Here is a 20,691-nt window from a genome sequence, read left to right on the forward strand (position 1 = left end):
GCTAGATTAGACTGGGATCACTGGCATAAGCAGTTTGTCATGGTTTAGGCACATTAGACTAGCAATAGAGGAAGCAGTGGTGGCAGAATATTGGTACACCGATAGAAGAGTTTGCATGATGACATAAATTACTACTGTTAGTAGCTGGATCTGACAAGGCACACATGGTCTTTTTCTGTTCTGTGTGTAGGCAGGTTAGATTGGGCACAGTGGCACCAGTGGACTTCAGTGTTTATTGGAAGATTAGACCACACCACATAGTCATTCCCTTTTTAGACTTGGTAGAAAGGTGCAAATGGCTTCTCAGATATCAGACAGATTAGACAGGGCACACCATGAGCATCAGTGGCTATCCCATTCACTAGCTACTGTGTATTGGATGGGGCACATTCACACTAATGGCTGTCTTGTTCATGGACAGGATGCTATGTTCACAAATAGATTAGGCAGGACTTTCTGAGCATGGGCTGGTTCCACATAGTGAGGTTTGAATGGGAGTACTGGGATTAGCAGATGCTCTGTTCATAATCATGTCACATTTGGCACACTGGCATCAGGGTCTGTTCTCTTTCTCATCTGGTCTGATTGATACAAGTGGCTACTCTTATCATCACAAAATGAGATTGGGGAAAACTGGAACCAGCAGCCGGTCTAAACCTTGCCAAGTTAAGATGGACTGGCATTATTAGCTCCGATGATCAAAGACAAACCTGACCAGGCAAGGGAGCATCTACTGCATTCCTTGCCACATTAGACTAGGCACACAGACACATTGGGTGCACATCTCTGACACCAGTGGTACTTTAGTGTCATGGCAGCCTGGATAACTGCCATGTGGGCTTACTACATGGATTCCTAGGCAGTATATACAGTAAATGTGGTGGATTCTTATTTTTTTTATTCAATACATAAGGACCTTTTTAGTTTTACTGCTTTTATTTAGCCAAAGCTACACAGAAATGGCTTAAAAACAACAATCTTAATGTCATGGATGTGTCTTCACTACTGGAGTGAAGTAAGACAGCAGTCATGTTTGTCTGGTGTGTTGGGAAAACTCTGTTTTATTTGCTCTCTTAAGTTATTTTTTTCTCAAGTGTGGCATAGCTTCATTTGCCCTGGAAATGTGCATTGTTAAGTGAAATTGTTTTTGTAATTTAAACAACAGAACTATATCTCCATCCATTGCTTATAATTGCCATCACAGGGGCACCTACAAAGGAATATTTCCAATAAAATGTAAGAAATTAATTAATATGAATATAAATAAAAGTACAGTGAAATGTGACAATAAATAAAAATTGCTTATTTTATTGTGTATTTATGTAATTATTTCTTCATTCATTTATTTCACAGACATCACACTCGACATGAAATAAGCAATAAAACAAAAACTGTCACTTTAACTTGTCAAAGCTGAGAGGGCGGGCTCTAGCTAATGCTGTTGTTTGATTGGTGAATCATCAGAGTGGATATAAACCTTTGGCTATCAAGTGCCAAATTTACAGCAGGCACGTCACATGCAAACTCCTAATGATAAAATTGAAGTTTCTTGAATTAAAGTCTCTGCTTTGCACAGGAATTCTGAGCAACTTTTTCTTGGACTCATATCTGACGTGCACAGTCACAACAGCCTTGATCATACGCCTGAGCCACAGAATTCCCAAGTTAAGCAAAGTGCATCCATCCACTCTGTGGACGAGTCACCAATCAAACGACAGCACTAGCTAGAGCCCGCCCTCTCAAGGTTGACCAATGAAAGTGACAGTTTTCACTTCCGAGCTTATTTCACGTTGTGTGCAGCATCAATGGATTAAATGAATGAAGAAATAACTAAATACTTAAAGAAACAGGTAGCAGAAATATATTTTGTGACACATTTAGTTAGTTATTTAGAGTTGACTCACATTTCATATTGTTATTACTTATTTATTTGCACATTTCACACTACATGTGTTTAATTGCATAATTAATCTTTATTTAGGATAACATAGTTCTCCATGGGCATATGTCCACTTTAAAGCTATGAATGCTCCTATGTATCGATTTACATTTTGACACTGTACATGTATTGACAAAGGTATTTTTCATAAAAAAATATTTTTGTGAGACGTGTCCATTTTTAAAAAAATCAGACTTCCTTTTTAATCTCTTTCCTTGCTTATATATGTGACAAGCGTTCACTGTTGCATGCATCATCACTGGCAGATGGCTTCAGGAATGGCAAGCTTATAGTTGTAATTTTATAGCAATGAAAGCAGCAGTTGAGACTTAATTTTTACATTTTATTTTTACATTCAGAAATAATTTTTACATTTAAAATTAAGTGTATTTGTATTAATTCCACATTACTGTACACCATGCTGCTTCCAACTGGCTTCCTAGCATCCTTCACAGGCTGCTGCTTACATGATACTTCAACACACACCAGAAAACACAATGGCATGAAAACGAATGGTCCAATTTAAATGGCGATTCAGTAGATGAACTCAGATTTTAGGAGAGAGTGAACAAAAAACAAAGGTGATGATTTCTTCAGAACACCCAATCTGTGCAGGCTTAAGCAACAGTAGTTTTGTTTAATCTTAGTAGAAAATGGAAGACCCCACAAGCTGCATTAAACTATCTAAGTAAAGCTGGAAATGAAAAGCCTTTCCTGAGTCATGCTACATGTAAACTGGTGTGGTGCTTCTGACAAAGTCATGCCGTGGTCACCTTATTGGGCAGCTCTTATTATCAACTCTGATTTGAGTGATTGATGAGGTTTTGAAAAGCCTCACCTAAATCTGGGTGGTCTGTAGTACAGTCTGTTGTACATCTTTGACATCCAGTTCACATAATAATACCAATCGGTTTGCTGTTTTTTCTTTTCTTCTGGTATTATAGAGACTCAGAACTCATACTGATTTATGATGTGCTTTATTACTATGACAACCTTAGTTTCATGACATTTGATTTAGTAAAACTTATATAACAAAACATCAATACAAGAATACAGTATAAGGACAACAGGAATCCTCATTTCTCAACAGCCACCTAACAACCAATATAACAGAAAACAGCCATACATTCATCATGTAATTGACTGATTCAGCTTACTCAGTTGATTAGTGTGCAGGGGTCTTCACAGAAGACCAGCACAGTACAGACATGAAAAAATTATAAACTGTTAAAGGGAAAGCACCTTATAAAATGAATCCATTCAGAAGAGTACTGATAAAATGCAATAAGACACAAAAGACAGCGCAGTATATGCTAGTAAATACAGGTGTGTATATACAGTATACATACATGTACACAACTATTCACCTCTACTCTTATGTGTATGTATATAAATTGTTGACAGTAGGGGGCATTCATAAGTCCTAGAACGCAACAAGGCCAAACTTTTATAAGGTGAAGCAAAGGTTAACATGACAGGCAGTATAACTACTAAGTGCAATTAGAAGGAACAATAATAAAGACCTAATGCCCCCCCAATGGCCTAACTAAATGAGCAGTCATTGGGTGGTTGGTCTTCTCATGGTACAAACAATTACTCCATTATGCAATCCTTGCTCACCTTCCACTAGGAAACTCCTTTTCCACATCCCGGCCTCTCACCGTTGTGCCAGATTAGTCCTTAGCAGTGTCTCTCATTCCAATCCAAGCTCTATCACCGACTGAATGGAGGGGCAATTTAAGTTTCAGCCAGGAAATAATTATGAGTGTACTCCAGAAAACACTTCCTGGGCCCCAAATGCCACACAGAAGGTCTGAGGCAGTGCCCTAGAGTTCCCTGTTGCAATCTCCTCTATTTCTGTCTTGTAGCCGCCATAGAGTGAGACGTTATCTCAAATGCACTGTCCTCACTAGTAGCCTAGACAACTATTGCATAAGAAAGCAGCAGTGCTCTCTAGCAATGAAGAGTTCCATTGTAAATACATTGATGGATGATATCGATGCCAACAACCATTTTTCAGTCAACTAATATTAGGCCTAATTTTTGGCACAAAATGAGAGTTAATCAGACTGATATCTAGAACCACCATCATTGGATTTCTGCATTTAGGAACACACTGTGCTCTCTGCAAAAACCTTTGACATGTGCCAGCTTCAGGAGAGTGACAAGTCATGCCTGATAAAACTGACCGAACATAGCAAGGTAGCATTTCTTTAATGTCTTCTTACATGCACACATACTCACAGTTATCTGCATTTTATCTTCCATTAAAATAAGTGGGAGAGCCACCCAGTAAACTCGATTTCTCACCCAGTAATTCATATGTGCCAGCCTCTTAGTGGCTTTTAAGGCATTTTAAGCGTCCAGTCTTGAAGCAAATGAAATTGATTTATTAAATCCCTATTATGGTCACATTGCATCCAAGTTGTCTTTGGCGTGCGTTTGCTTTCATACGCTGCTCCTGTTGTTGTTATTAGAGGCTCTCACATTGTGCTATTTGGATTCATTGTGTAACAACTCGGAAACAGTCTTGCACTGCAATTCTCTTCAAGTCCAATGACTGAGGATTTTTTTCAGATTGTAGAAATTACAATTCTTAAATATTAAATGCCTTCTGTCAAAAAATTGTTGCAAATTGTTTTGAGACAAATCTGACACGGCTTTTAGGAAATAACACTACCCTCCCCTTACTCCCAAACAAAATGAATTCCCATAATCCTTCCCCTCCTTTAATAATTGAACTTGTGCCAAGCAAACAACAGGATTCTGACCGCCTGCTTATTATAGCAAGTTAGAAAATGGGATTCAGTTAAAAATGTGTATGTCTTTTTTGTGGCCATGACCTTTGTGTAATCTGTGGATTTTGGATATGCTTTTATTGTAATTCAATTAAAATTTACGTGTGTTCCTTTTTTGTTGTAAAATTATTTTATGCATTATATATGTTATTTTATATCATATTGTTATGAAATTATTTATTGGTGCCCCCTCTCTAAGTGGGGACCGCCATCAACAAGCAGTTGCACCCACTAGTGAGAAACACATTATATATGGCCACCAGAACTATGTCTGTCATGACTATCCTATCCACACCATTGAAGTGGTATGAGCTATGAGGAGTTCCACCTTTTCAGTTTAAGCAAGCAGAGATTAAGAGGAGACATGTTTGAACTGTTGCAAATTATGTAAGGAATTAGTCCAGTTGATCCCAGTTGTTACTTTAAAGTAAATTCTGCAACAAGATCACAGAGATACCATTGGAGACTTGTTAAGGGCAGATATCACACAAATGTTAGAAAGTTTTTCTTCATCCATCAAAGGGCCATACATACAATGAATAAATTAGCAAGCACTGAAGTGTAGCACAGGACTTTAGGGGCCTTCATAACTCGACTTGATGCTATTTTGGACAATCTGGAGCGGAGTTTCTTAAATTTTGTTTGGGGTAATCGAAGGGTTCTGCAAAACCTTATAGGAGTTCTGTGAGCCATCAGTCATAATGCTGTGAATCAGCTGTAGCTACTGGGAAAATGACAGATGAGCAACAAATAGGCTGAATTTGATGCAGCACTGATTAAGTCTCAGAGCTCACCCAAACCAGGAATGAGAGATAACGCTGTCTGTCATGAGAGTTACTAAACGTCTCTACCACTGAAATGAAATGATGTTTGAAGCATACAGTGTGGTATTTGTCATTGAGCATCTAGTTGTGTGCATTAACTAAACTGAATGTATTAATATTACTGTGGTTGGTTGTTTATCTTTCTAATATGTGTAAACATCTCAAGTTAGATTTCCTTTTGTATTATTAATACATGTGGATATTTGCTGGTTTTCACAGAGTTAGATTTGTGATAGTTTGAGAGCAGAAATCATTATATTCATATCAAACAATAACTGTGACCTTGTGCAGTTCTTTAAAGATACAGACTGGAACATAACGTTATGTTACCTTGTAGACGACATACTTTGGTTTTTGAAAAAGTTTAACTTATCACTTCAGGAAACACATAAAATAGAAGGCCCAAAGAAGAAAATTAAACTTTGGATACAAAGAATTGAAAATAATTTCTTTGCTAATTTAAAAACATAACTGACCAAATGAATGAGGCAGAAAAGATAAAGGAAGATTGCAATTTTAATCAATTAAATCTTACTGGGATCAATCATCTACAAAATGTCATTAGTTACATTTGAAAAGTATTTTCGTAAAAGTCAGGACTATAGGGAAGGTTTTTTGAGGATTCTGGGTCCATTTAAGCAATTTAAGCAAGCTATCAATGAATGAAGAGTATGTGGTGGATGATTTTAACTCAGACTTTCTGTTAAAAAAAATGAAGACTAGTTTACTTCTTGATAGGGAAAAATCAGGGTGAATCTGGACCTTGAAGTCAGTGAGCATTTAAGATCTTATTGCAGTTTGCTTCTACGTGCTTATGGGAAAGTAGATGTTTGATTGTCACTGCAATCAAAACAAATGATCAGCGTAGGTTAGAAACTGTATGACACTTACATCGAGACTGTCCTTCACAAACTTTACACCATGCTGTATATCGATGGTTTATGTAGTACAGTGTGAGCAAGTCCTTTTTATTTACATTTACACTTCATGCCTGAAACAGTTTGTATTATTTTGTCTTATTCAATAAATTTATACTGTATATGCATATATTTCATGTTTTCTTGATAAAAAATATTTTTCACGTAACTGACTATTTTGTAATTTGTATTTATTTTTTTTAATTTTCATAGGGGTTATGTGGATCAAATCTCTTTTTGTGTAGGGCTCCACAGTCCCAAAATGTTAAGGAAACACCTATCAGGATGAATAGGGTGGACGAGCCTCTTGGGCTGAATGGCCTGTTCTTGGCACAGCTTTTCTAATGTTCTAATATTCAACCGCAGGCCCCCAGTGATTTATTTTCTTAAGGAACACCATTAACTAGAGATTGTGGTTCACTTGTTTAGTTTTCAAGTGATTTTACCCTGTTGTAAGTTTTATGCTTTCATTGAAAAGACTTTGTATTGTTGTTAGTTAAGTGTCATTTGTATGTGTATATATCCAGTTTATACCTGTTATATGGTTTGTAATTTATTGTTAATACATGATAATTGTGAATATACAGTATACAAGTGGTATGAGTCAGTACACAGAGACAAGCAGTAGTTAAAAATAAATTGAGTTGAAGTTGAAAATATATTAATGTATATACAAATTGCCTTTTAAGTGTGGAATCATTGGGCAAATCATTTTTGTTTCTCTTGTACATTGTGCTGTAGATGGCCCTGAGTAAAGTAAACGCTGTGTGGCCATTGCTCAAAAGTAATGGAGTAGGCATTGAGTGCGGCCAGAAAATGAGTTTCATTCTCTGAATTTGACCTGAGTGCTTGCAGAAAGTTACGGTTATTATGTATTATCAAAAAGTACAAACTATACCACATGCATATATACTGTAAGAACACACATCAAGGTTAGACACAAATCAAAAGAGAAGGCAACCCAGGTGAAAGCAGACTGAATATTTTATACAGTATATACGCATAATGCATACACAAAAAATATTTTGGAAACATTCAATACATAGTGAATAATGAACTACTTTGGACTGCTGTGTTGGACTGAAATGTCTATTAATGTTCAAAGGGTTCTATTCTTATACAAATTCATGTACTGTATAAGTATACACAACGTGCATTAGTTTCCCTTGTGAAGTACTGGCATCTCATCCAGAGTTGGTGACTTACTTGTGCCCAAAGCAGCCCCCCAAGCGATGCACTTGGAATAGATGAACTCATAAAATAGAGTGAATGAATGCACATATAAACACGCGCACACACACACACACACACACACACAGTTTATATGTTGAGGTGAAGCACATTGGCAGTGGGGGTGGAATTGGGCTTGTCAGGTAAAAGTTTATTGTCTATGTGACCTTATCAAGCAAAAAGCCACACAATTATTGTAACCCATTTTTTTCTTCTTAAAGCTTGGTACATTCAGGTCTCCCGAGGGAGAATTTTTTGTAGAGCCTCTGCATCACCACCAGGGAGAATCCTTTGAAGAAGAACACAGCAAACCTCATCTCGTGTACAGAAAAGATTCAAGCAATGAAGAAGAGTCCAAGAAAACAAGTGCCTGTGAAACATCAGGTAATGGGCTTTACATCGATTTCCATGTACTTTGAACTCGGTAGCGATTAGGTTAGAACTGTGTAATAGATAGGCAGAAGGGAAAATCTGGATGGCAGGATATAATGAAACATAAACTGTTTAAAAGTGATATTATAATATGAGCAATGAATATTCAGAACGGTGTAGAAGGTTCCATTTCTGTGACTGTTCAGTGGCACTGATTTGTATTTGAGTTTTGTTTTAAATCCTTTTTATTGGACACTATTTCAAGTTTTTATTTCTCTTTAATTATGGATATTTACACTATATAGATATTTGATCCAATTAAGGATTGCATTGGTGCTGTTAAATTTGATTTTTCTCATACAAATAGCAGACATTTGATATTGAGATGCCATTTGTGTTCAGGTCTATTTTATTAAGTCTTATTAGTGGTGTAGCTCAAAGGTAGCTAATAAGTATCCTCAAAAACGAGACAACACCAGTCTGCTGGTTTAGAGCATTCAAAGGGGGCTGCTTTAGGGTTTAATCTGAAGGTGTACAAGTCTTGTAAAATATTCCATAAAGTTTGAGTCAGAAAATAAACTCTTGACACAGGGCCTGTAAATCAGAGCTAATGTCTTCCTTCAAAGGCCGTCTAATCCAGTCAGGCAGATAACAAGCAGTTTATTTTGTCTGTTTACTTAAAGGCATATAGCAATGTGCAGCAAGACTTTGAAAAGCAATTAGTCACATACCTGGAGCAAAGAGTACAGCTCTCACTTGGAACATCTGTAGACGAGTATTAGGATGTTTACAATTAATGGGTACACGACCCCAATGAAAATGTCACCATGTCAAATGTTAGTGCTGAATCAGCAAAATGGAAAAAAAGAGGTTAAGTTATCTCCATTCTGGGAAAAAAAATAAGAAGAAAGTTGAAATCACAGAGTTCCAGCTGTTTTATCAACTGCTCACGCCTGGAGTCTCAACATCAGCCAAAATGTAGTGTTTCCACCTTTTTGTAATTTACATTATGGACTTACAGTAAGTAGCTTTTCTTTTTCTTTCTTTTGTCAGATTTTAGGTGTTTGTAGGATTAATTTTTCCTCTTCTTCATCTACCCCTTAATAAACCCATCTTCAAATTCAATTTATACAAGCAAAGTGCCCTCATACCGTAGATCCAACAACCACAGTTCAGATCCTGAGTCTGGTTGATGTCTACAATGCTGTGATAAAGCATTTACTCCTTCCTGATTTCCTTTATTTTTGCTTATTATAACACTTAATTGTTTCTTATCTCCAAATAAAGTTAGTATAATACAAAAATAATCTGAGTAAACACAATACACAGTTTTTAATTTTTTATTAGATTTATTGATTTGTTCTATATTACCCATTGCCATTGAGCTGTGCAATTGGAGGCTCAAGACACATAAACACTATTATATATAACCAGTAACGGCACACTACACGTTACACTTGACTTGAGCTTTCCTAGTTTTGATCCTCTTTCTTTCTCTGTACGTTTAGCATTCGTTTGCTCAGAGGTTGATGCACTTGCTGCTTCCTGAGAAGCTCCTCTTTTCTCCACCCTAGCGGCCCGCTGCTTCTCTTCTTCCGTCGGCATCTTTTCGCGTTAAAACTGATTAAGTTAGTTTTTGTGTTGCGATTACTTAGTACGTTTTTCTTAATTTTCCACTTAAGCTGGCACTTAAGTCTCCAATCTGCCTCGAGAATAATTTAAGATATGAAGAGGAAGGGGAAGTGACCGTGAAAGTGGTAGGGAATGAAAACGGTGCACGTACGCATGCGCCACACGGCCACTCTGCTGCACGCATTCGAGAGTTAATTCTACAATAAAATAAAAATAAAAAGAGGAATAAAAATCATCACCCCGAAAGCGGATAGTAGACCTCACGTAGTATATGTGTACCAAATTTCAGGTCAATAGGTGAAATAGTTTGCGAGCTACGGGTGATTTAAAATCCTGGACAGACTGCTTTGCATAGTGCAATAGTTTTCTGATTACCGCATGCACAGAATTGGAGACAGCAACCTTTCTGAGGCCATGTGCTGATCACCGATGGTCTGCAGGAATCCACTGGTGGCAAAGAAAGCTGTCAGAAGCTTAACAGTGGGACTGTGTTTTTCCAAATTGTCCTGCACCAGACAAAGGAGGGTCACTATTTCACCGCTGGACATCCTGTGTTTATTAGTTGTTGATTACTGAGATAATGCAAAGGGGTTCGTGTCTGCCTGCAAAAGAGCATTTAGACCAGCAATCGTCTTACACTGCATCTCCAGTTGAGTTGCACAATTCTCTGGAAAGTTACCATTGTCTTTACTGGTACTGAGGGGCGATTCCCATTCTGACTTTAAAGGATATGACTGGTGATATAGGGAGTTTGATTAGTTAACTCATTATGTACTCAAATTGCCTATAGGTATTTAAGCTACAAAAACCCTACATGATAATTTTAGATTTTTTCCTAACATTGACCTATTACTATTATTATTATTATTATTATTATTATTATTATTATTATTATTATTGTTGTTGCTGGTTGTTGTGGTTTTGTTATTTTGTCTAAATAAGAGCATCAGTGTGTTTTTTATGATCTACTTAAGGTGACCTGTGTGTCTCTGTGACAGAATTGCAGGCAAAAGTCCAAATAAAGGACGACATTAAAAGTAATAAGTTGGTTTGTTCACTTGTTAATTTACCAAAAAAGATTAAGTACTACTTTAGTTGTACGTGATAATGAAGTACTTAGTGTTATGAAGCTTTTGTGAAACGCATCCCTGGATAGGAAGATAAACAACAAGCAGGTTAAGTCTGCAGATTTTTCCAAGTTAGATGGATTGACAGATAATATAGAATTTGCTGAATCTGCTTAGAGGGACTTGAAAAGCGTACAGGCTTGTAGAGATTTGTGACAGACGACACTTAATGTAAGTAAATGTAAAGTATTGCACATAGGAAGTAAAGATGTTAGATTTGAATACACAATGGGAGGTCTAGAAATCAAATGTTCACCTTATGAGAAGGATTTAGGAGCTGTGGTTGACTATTTACTGTCCACGTCCTGGCAGTTTTCAGAAGAAATGAAGAAGGCTAACAGAATGGCAGGTTATATACCCCAATGTGTAAAGTCCATGTCAGATGAGCTTTATAATGCACTGTTAAAGCCTCATCTGGAGTACTGTGTGGTTTTGGACATAGCAGGGTTAGGAAAAGTTCAGAGAAGAGTGACTAGGCTGATTCCAGGACTACAGGGCATGAGTTATGCAGAAAGATTAAAAGAGTTGAACCTTTTCAGTTTAAGCAAATGGAGATTAAGACGTGACATAATTGAAGTGTTTAAAATTATTAAAGGAATTAGGACTGTGGATCAATTCTTTTACTTTAAAATGAATTCAGCAAGAACACAGGGACACAGCTGGAAACACATTAAGGGTAAGTTTCTCACAAACATTAGGGAGTTTTTCTTGACTTAGAAAACCATAGACACAAGGAATAAGTTACTAAGTAGTATGATAATTGGTAGGACTTTGGGGACTTTTAAAGTTTGTGAGGTTATGATACGCTCTAACTGTTTACAGATCTTTTTTACAGTTAGTGCATAGTTTAGTACATTGATTTGCTCGGGGTCACAGAGTGAGATAGAGGCAGGAACTGCATCGATATCCTTTGGGGTTTAAAGTCCAGTGCCATCACCACTACACCACAATGCTGTGAACATTTTAAATTGTAGCGGATGTAGGAGCCCCACCAAACTCTAAATTATTATATAAATGGAATGAATTATTATTATTATTATAATTACTTCAACACATTCTTAGGATTCAATATTTTTTATCTGTAGAAATCATTGATGTCTAGTCTTACTATAACATTAGAAGTCATTTTTCATCTTTTTTGTCTGTCTTTCTAGAGGACAACCTAACCGAATCAAATAAGTCAAAGTCAACTTAGAGTCATAAATTGGCATTCTCTGTACAGCTTTGGGTTGTGGGAGGACACTGGAGAACACAAGATGGATATGATGAGATTATCCTAACTCCACACTGGCCAGGTTGCTAATTAAAACAGATATGCAACATAATGTGACAGACTGTTTATAGTGTAGTGACAGCATTGCCACAACAGATAACTGTGATTCTGGCTGTTTGCACTGTGCTAGGTCTTGTCAAGATCAGCTCACTTATGTGCTCAGTGCATTTTAGGGCTGTAAGTATGAGGGGTGTTGTTTTATGACACTTGGGGAATGATCCACAGCAAGTGCTGAAAGTGAGGCCTGTTACAGTTAGAGCTTTATTAGAACCAGGGATGTGCTTGAGTGAGAATGGCAAGTTTAGTAAGTAGTTGGGGAAACTGCAATAATCCATAAATATTCAATGAGTGAAACCACCCCTCAAATAACAAAAGAGCTAAACATCTGAGCTATAACAGCACATCTTAGCTTTACTTTTTAGGTTTATTGTGTATGCAGTCCACGGTGAGGGTGTGAGTGCAAGGGCTATCGTTCAATATTTAGGTGGGGATCAGCCCAGAGTCTTTGTTAAGGCTGACCCTCAGCTTATAGTAGTGTGAGAAATGGGATGTCTTAACTGACGATAGCAAATTTAAGTTGGGGAGAAGGCAACAGTATATGATGAAGGAGCCTGGCACTAAGGGTGAAACTGATCTCTGTTAGTTGTTCTTGTATTTTTATATTATCTTTCTCTTCCTGTTCATACTACACACAGTATATAATCATTGTATACAATATTGGGGCTATAAACAGAAGTGTGCTTACTAAGAATGAATTGAATTTGGATTTTCCAAATCTTCTTGTTGCATTATAGGGGCTTGGGAGTATGGTCCAATGCTGGACAACGAGCAACTCCATCATAAAATACACACATACAAACGCTCACACTCATTTTACAATTCAAAGTTACCAGCCAGCCTAACCTAATTAAGCCAAATTAAATCCACTGAGACTCAGTGATGTCTTATAATAAATTGTGACAACTTTCAAGGAGGTGAATACATTTTGAAGGCTGTATATATATATATATATATATATATATATATATATATATATATATATATATATATATATATATATATTATATGTGTGTTCCACGTGCCCACTTGTAAGACGCGCACCCTAATTTATACAAAGAAAATCGTGAAAATCATTTTGACCAGTGTACGACACGTGTTGTGATTGTATAGGAAGTGTTTATAGAGAGAGAGCACGCAAATGCGTGAGCAAGAGAGAGTGCACAAGTAAGCGAGAGAGAGAGAGAGCGCGAGTGCGCAAGCGAGCCCAAGCAGAAGAATTAAACATTACAGAATTACATTTCCTCGTGTATGATGTGCACCTGATTTTCTAATGCTAATTTTCAGGAAAAAAAGTGCACGTGGTACACATGTAAATACGGTATATCTTATATATAAACATCTATGCGTGGAAGTGTGTCTGTCTGTCCGGCCCGGAAGTGCGAGGCTACAGCATGAAGCACAAAGAAAGCAACCCTGTCGCCAAAGTAAAACTGCCAAGAAAAGAGAGAAACTCACTTAGCCGCTAAGACACAAGCAAGGCAAGCATATCGGCAAAACAAATCCGCCAAGAAAAGAGAACCTCACTTAGCCGCTAATGCACAACCGATGTCATTGATTGATTGAAATGCCAGAATCCATGGTTTATAGGAGCCCAGGCTTTTTACAGCACGGGCTTATACTATATATATATATATATATATATATATATATATATATATATATATATATATATATATATATACACTTACATACATATAGAGTGGTACCTCGGTATACGTCCACTTTGGAATAAGTCCAACTTGGTATACATCCTGTTTGGATGCGAAAAATTTTGCTTGGAATACGAATCATATGCTAGAACACCGCACGCTACCCTTGTTTACCTCTCTCGAGACAAAGCCACAACTGCCCACGAGCGTCAGTACACCAATTGCTAGCATTCAGTGAACAAACCGTGCTATAACTCTCTGTGAATTTTCTTGTGATTTTGTGTTTTTTCACATAAATATGAATTGAGTGTTGAAAAGTATGAAGGTGGCATGCGTATCTGGGACTTGGCTGCTGCATACTGTATGCCGAGAACGACGGTATCTACGATTGTGAAAAGCAAAGACGCTATTAAAAAGTAAAGTGAGGTTAAATTTTCAATTATTTAATCTAATTGCATTTGTGTTTATGTATTTTAGTATTAAGCAGTGTTTAAATTATTTTATGCAACCCCATCAATGTATAATATGCCAATAACAATAGGATTTTTTTTCATGGGAACCGATTCGTCATTTTCCCTTCATTTCTTATGGGAAAAATTTGTTTGGTATACGTCCTGTTTGGTACAAGTCAAAGGATCTGGAACGAATTAAGGACGTATACCGAGGTACCACTGTGTGTGTATGTACAGTATGTATATATATATATATCATTCGTAGTCTGAAACACAATCTGATTATATATATAAATATATAAGGTGTGACCAGGCAGGGAGAAAGGTTGGAGAACCAAAGAAAGGGTTGTTTAATATTCACACTAAAGACAGATGATCACAGCTCAAAACAGAAATACTTTGAGAGTGCTAGTTGGAGCTCTGTCCTCTGCTGAAGTAAGTATAGCATTTGACACCACCTTTGAGGAACGGGCCGGCTTTATATGGTGAAGTCTGGAAGGGTCGGAGTTTTTCTCAGGCAGTGGACAAGGCCATTCGTCCCTCTTGTCTTTTCTTGGCTTTGGAGGAGGAAGGAGAAGATAGTGCCAACACCCTCACTCGTCCCAGAAAGGTGGTCCCTAGACATGCCTGTGTGACTATATATATGTATATCTTTATGTACATCTACATACACCAGTGCTTTTATATGTTGGAGGCATCCCTGAATATGATCTGACTACTTTCAGAGTGTTGCAAGCGAGTCATTTGAACATTTAAATATTTGGCTGATGCCTTTAAGCAAGACAACTTACAACTGTAGGCAGTGTGGTGTAGTGATTAAGGCTTTGGACTTCAAATCCTGAGGTTTTGGGGTCAAATCCCACTACTTATAGCATGTGACCCTGAGCAAGTCACTTGACCTGCCTGTGCTCCAATTGGAAAACCAAAAGAAATGGAACCAATTGTATCAAAAATGTTGCAGGTTTCCTTGTGTAAAGGCATCAGCCAAATGAGTAAATGTAACTCAATGTAAATATAGCATTAATAGTACAAGTGGTTACGTATTTTTTGCCTATTATTTTGTATTTGCAGCACAGGCAGGTGATGGTCATGGTCACACAGTGTCAGTAGCAGGATCTAAACACACAACCTGAAGGTTTGAAGTCCACAACCTTAAACACTACACCACTCTGTCTTCATATGTGAGTCAGGATGTCACGCCATGGGCACAGTGATTTAAAAACAAACCACTCCATTCTGAAAAAAAAAGAAGTTGGCCCAGTTCGCCTTGTAAAATTCTAAAAGCCTGTTGATTTTGAGCAAAACTACCCATCAGATTTTGGTCTAGCGTGGTAACGATTTTTGTTGCTAGACATTTTTGGCATAATAAAGCATACTTTGGGGAGAATTATACAGTACAGTATATGTCCTTTTTTTCTTCGAGATACAATTCTTACATTTCATTCCACATGATAAGATATTGGCCTGTAATATTTTAAAAACTTTGTGTAGCGAAAGTTGTGAGCCGGGCACACCCGTTTTTTTGCTCTTGTACCCGAACTATCTGCAGATGTACATTCCCCATTTTCTTTATCACGGATGCAGTACGTTTAAATTATGGCTGCAGTAAAGCTGTTAGCAGTTATGTGAAGAAGAAAGAAAAAAAAGACAAAAAAAAACTGTAGGTTTCCTATCTTGGGATCTTAATTTTGTGTTTAACATTCCTGTAGACTTTTGCACTTCCTATAACCTTAACAGTGATCAGATAAGGAAACCTGATACTGTCAGCGACAAAGAGTTTAAAGGGAATTGTTGTTTTAGTTTTCAGGAAAGAACATCACGCTTGTATTGCTTTTGTCAAGCAGAAAAGCTTCTGAATGCCATTGCAAAGACTCCCCACTTTGAACATCAGGACGCGGTCTGGGTGACGCGTGGCGAGGCGGAGTTTGCACTCCTGTTAGCTGAGGTCAGTCTGAAGGTGGAGCTGAAGGGGGTTTGTCATCATGTATCTACTAAACTTGTCCTGTCACTTGGAGGAACTGGCACTCGTCCTCCAGGAGCGCAGCTTATTTTGGATGGTTCACCAGCTAGGTGCTCCTGAAGCAGTGATTGGGATCTGTAGCCACTTCTCTTTCGCACTCTACTTGAACGAACTGATCTAGTTAGGTGTACTTGAGCGGTAGCTTCACTCACTGCCAGCTTGGTTGACCTGTACTGTAAATCAGAATTATTTTACTCCTCTCTCTGCCAGTATTTCCAGTGATGTGGTCTACAACTGTAGCAGAATGAGTGCCTGGATTATGGCCTTGAACCCTCATATTTCAGTGACACGCTTACCTGTACTGAAAAATGTGGGTTAAGAAAATCAATGGCTGCCTTCAAGGATATGATAGCTATACTTTGCAGCCACATTTTGACATGCATAGAAAGTCTGATTTAATCTGTGACCTTCTGATCGTATCTCTAAAGACTTGCTTAGTCAACCACATTACCTGCCAGATTAAATAACTGTGAGATAATCAATATAACAAGATGTTCATGGAAACCTTAATCTGATAATTACTTTTTTCAGAGCAAAAGCCTGAATAATGTCAAACTTATGTGTGTGCCACTTTTTATCTAATACGGAAGCATAGAGAGCCTGAGCATATCTATGGTAGCATTGAGCACAAGACAGTAGCCACACCTTCAAAGTTCAGCACAGGGTACAAATAAATGTGAATATAAACATAATTAGCCTTAACATGCATGTCTGGGGGATGAGAGAAGGCTAGAGTGCATTAAGAATCCCACACAGGCACATAGATCATGTGCAGATTTCTTACAGATGGTGTACAGGAGGGCACTTACACATAGACCTTTAGTACTCCAATGCCAGGCAGAAACTAAGCGATTTTGGCACGATTTGCAGTGAAAGGCTAATGTTCTGAGTTGGCCCAAACTTTTACCATCGTTGGCCATCATTTCACATGCTGTATGTGAGGGGTTCCAATGCCCGATTTCATCTTATGATTCGGCTGTTCTTTAGTAAGGGCAATCTCACGAGTTCATTTTCTGATGTCACTATCAAATTTCCCAAAATTCATTGTGCAACAACTGGAGTGAGTGGTTTGTTCTACTCATTTGTCACCTTTTTGATTTCAAAAGGCACACAATCATATAGCAAATCACATACAACTAAATAGCCAATGACAATAGTATCTTAGCAACAACAATTACTGGAAGAACCCGAACACAACACACACATCGATAAACTGCAAACATAGATTACGCACCTCCAACTCTCTGACAAGCAGATAGATCACATTGCCCACGCCGTCCCAACCATCTGTATCTTCACTTACGCCATTTTCCTTTCTTTGTAGTTTCAGAGCACAGTAAGAGATGTAACACTTTTCTTTGTTGACATTTTAAGAAGCCTTTGGTCATATTTTTTTTTCAGATAAGTAAATCTTTATTGTAAAATATCAATGGGTTATACTATCGGCTGAGATCTTGAAGATGTATAGTCTGAGCATGGACATTGTGGCAATTGGACCCAGCTTGCTCCTGCAGTTTGAGTTCATATACGGCTCTATTGTGCAGTGTCAGTAGTCACGTGACCACCATTTTTAAAAATTGCAAAGTGTGTGCCTGGCATAAGGTAGCAAAGGATACCAGTGAACTGCATCAGTACTGGTAAAATAAAAATAACAATACAGACATTTTCTGCCCCACATTCTTTTAATTCAGGTCTGCCTTTCAGCAGCAGACCTATAACAGGCACCAACGCTAGATGGTATGCCAGTCTGTCAGAGAATACACGGGTTCATGCGTCCACCCTCACTTATGCTGGGCTAGCTTTGAATCACCAAGTAAGCCATAGTGCATGCCTCTGGAATGTAAGGAGAAGCTGGAGTACTTCACAAAAAACACTCAGAAAATGGAGGAGAATTTATAAAGTCTACATGGTGAACATTCTGGGAATTGTGTTTAGGTGCCTGGACTTGTGAGACAGCATACTGCTTCCCAATAATCCAGCAAATTTTTATATTTTTCTCAAGGAATTCCTAGACACTCCCAAGCCAGTCAAGAGATATAATCCCTCCAGCAATCCAAGTGGGCTGTGCCCAGAAAATCTCCAGAGCACATTGAACAGAGGGCAGAACACTTCAACTGGCACCCCTCCATCCAAATAAGCAGCAGTTTAACTCCAGTTTCCTCCAGCATTCATAAAACAATCCTGTAATTAAATGTACACCTTTTTGTATTTGATTTATAGTGCACAAGATTTTTTACTACCCAGAACTCAGCTGTTTTTCAAATTCTGTGGTAAATCTTTAAATGACCTCCATGTACAAAAGTCACAGATTATCAGGATTTTGGTTCATCACAGAATGGCACATTTTCCCATCGGCCTAACTGCTGTCACAAGGGGTATTGTGTGTGCAGCCCACAGGAGCTCTTTGTCAGTCGCCCTTGGCAGGACCCTTTTGAGGGATCGCGCAAACTCATTTTTAGAATATAAAAGCCCAAAGAAGAGCAAGTTCATTTCTGTGTATTGTGCTTGCTGATGTCCCAGAAGGGGGGATGAAGAATCCCCAACAAATTATTTTGAGCAGAATAACCACACAGGAGTCCATTGCTGAGCAAGTCACCATCCCTCTAGGCTGCTAGCTACATTTCCTATAATTAAAGCAATTTATGTCACTGTCCAAGGCAGCATCCAGTCCTTTCTTGAACGACCCCAACTTTTCCGCCTCAGTGGCATCTGACTGCAGCCTTTTCTATATGTTCAGAATCCTTTATGTATTGTTAATGGACTTGTCATTGTTTTCTAGCAAAATATACCCTCATTTTTAAATTTTTTTTTTTTTAATTTTTAACTCTTTTTGCTTGCAGGGCTCTTTAAGGCTCAAGGTTTACCCCCATATCTGCAGCAATGCAAGGCGCCCATGGGTATCTGTTACCACTGCCAATGTCCATTGCTCCAGCTGCTGGGCAGCAGGAATCCAAAAAAAGGGTATCTTTTTACCCAATTGCTGCTCACTGTTCAGGAAAATGAAAGGGAAAATAACTGAAAGGGTGATTTTTAAATGTGGCTGATACTGAGAATCAATGAGGCTCATCCTTAGAATTTGATACATGGCTGATACATAGTATGAATTACATGTGATGCCCATCTGGCAATAGCACACCACAAACATTCCTGTTCTATAGTTGTGAAGTTTGTTTTCTATATGATTACTGGGGGATGGCTACATTTTTCCAACATTATCAGATGTCTTAGTCTTTCTTCATTTCCTTCTCCACTACCTGCCTGCCTCTGTTATGATATGAGTGCATTTCAAGGAGCGAAAGGGTGCGAGTGCTCAAAAAGACCCATAAACCAAGCTAAGGCCTTCCCTAGCCTGCCTAGAAAAGGCCACACAGTGGGCAGCCTGACACCGAACACATGGGCCTAAAAGATGTACAAAATATACCTTAATGTCCCCAAAAATATCAAAAGTGCCCTTTGAAAGGAGACAAACTGTAAAACATCTGTGGCTTGGAAGGGTAATGCCTAATCAGTCTTTATAAATCAAGATATTTATTTGAAAATCAAAGAAGGAAAATATTTTTGACCCTAAAGAGCAATCCAGTCCAGTAAACAGTAACCCCAAAAACAGAAGCAGGAAATCCAAAAGCAAAATTTCGAGACCCAAACAACAATCAGTGACCCACTAAAGGACCTGCTCCCCAGGCTCAGGCTGAGGGCAGTCCTTCAGTGGTGACATCAGGGTGACCCCGCTTCCTGGCATTCCACCCACAAGGCACAAGGAACACAAGAGAATAGCACAGAAACTAAATAATAAATAAAAAGAACAATATTAACAAAATTGACATATCTAATGAAAAGACAAATATTTAAATAAAATTGTTAGCCTATTTAGAAGGCTGTTTGTTTGTTCCTAATCACACAAAAAAGGCTGAACTGATTTTCCCTAACTTTTGCTTGTGTCTTGCTGTTGGTCCAACTTAAAATAGAGGCTACATGTTGTATCTGAATGAGGGATTATAATGGGGGCAACTCAAAAAGGCACTGCTGAAGGCTCAAGGGTGCTAGCGTTTATCATTCTAAGCCCAGCCCTGCTGGTGATTTGGCTGAATGTGACATCAGGAGGTGCTTTAACGTCACCACATAAAGTGTCGAGTTAGGACGGTTGGTGTGAGCCTATGCTTATAGAAGCCGAAGGCCAGGATGAAAAGAGAGAGAGTGCCAGAGAGGTGGCATTGTAAAGGTGGACTTCTCAGGCAGGGTTGAAAAATTCTAATAAGTAGGCCCAGAGTTGCAGCAGAGTTTTCCATTGGTTCTGATTATCTAGTACTTTGCGTTATTTCTTGTTGATCTTTCTCTTGTATGTTTGTTAATTAGCAGACTTTTGTGATACTGTATAGTGCCTTTGGCCTCTTTTGTGTT

The 20,691-nt window shown here is 38.1% G+C and overlaps 1 protein-coding gene across 4 annotated transcripts in view; it reads left to right on the forward strand.

The window, feature by feature from the left end:
* Positions 1-20,691, forward strand: part of adamts9 (ADAM metallopeptidase with thrombospondin type 1 motif, 9) — a 235,057-nt gene that overhangs the window by 94,370 nt on the left and 119,996 nt on the right. For all 4 annotated transcript variants that reach the window (XM_039772882.1, XM_039772884.1, XM_039772881.1 and 1 more), the window contains one exon: positions 7,930-8,092. In XM_039772882.1, the coding sequence (XP_039628816.1) occupies positions 7,930-8,092 (163 nt within the window). The remainder of the gene's footprint in view (positions 1-7,929; positions 8,093-20,691) is intronic.

Source organism: Polypterus senegalus, chromosome 12 (genome assembly GCF_016835505.1).
Source record: "Polypterus senegalus isolate Bchr_013 chromosome 12, ASM1683550v1, whole genome shotgun sequence".
In the NCBI taxonomy this organism is placed as follows: Eukaryota; Metazoa; Chordata; class Cladistia; order Polypteriformes; family Polypteridae; genus Polypterus; species Polypterus senegalus.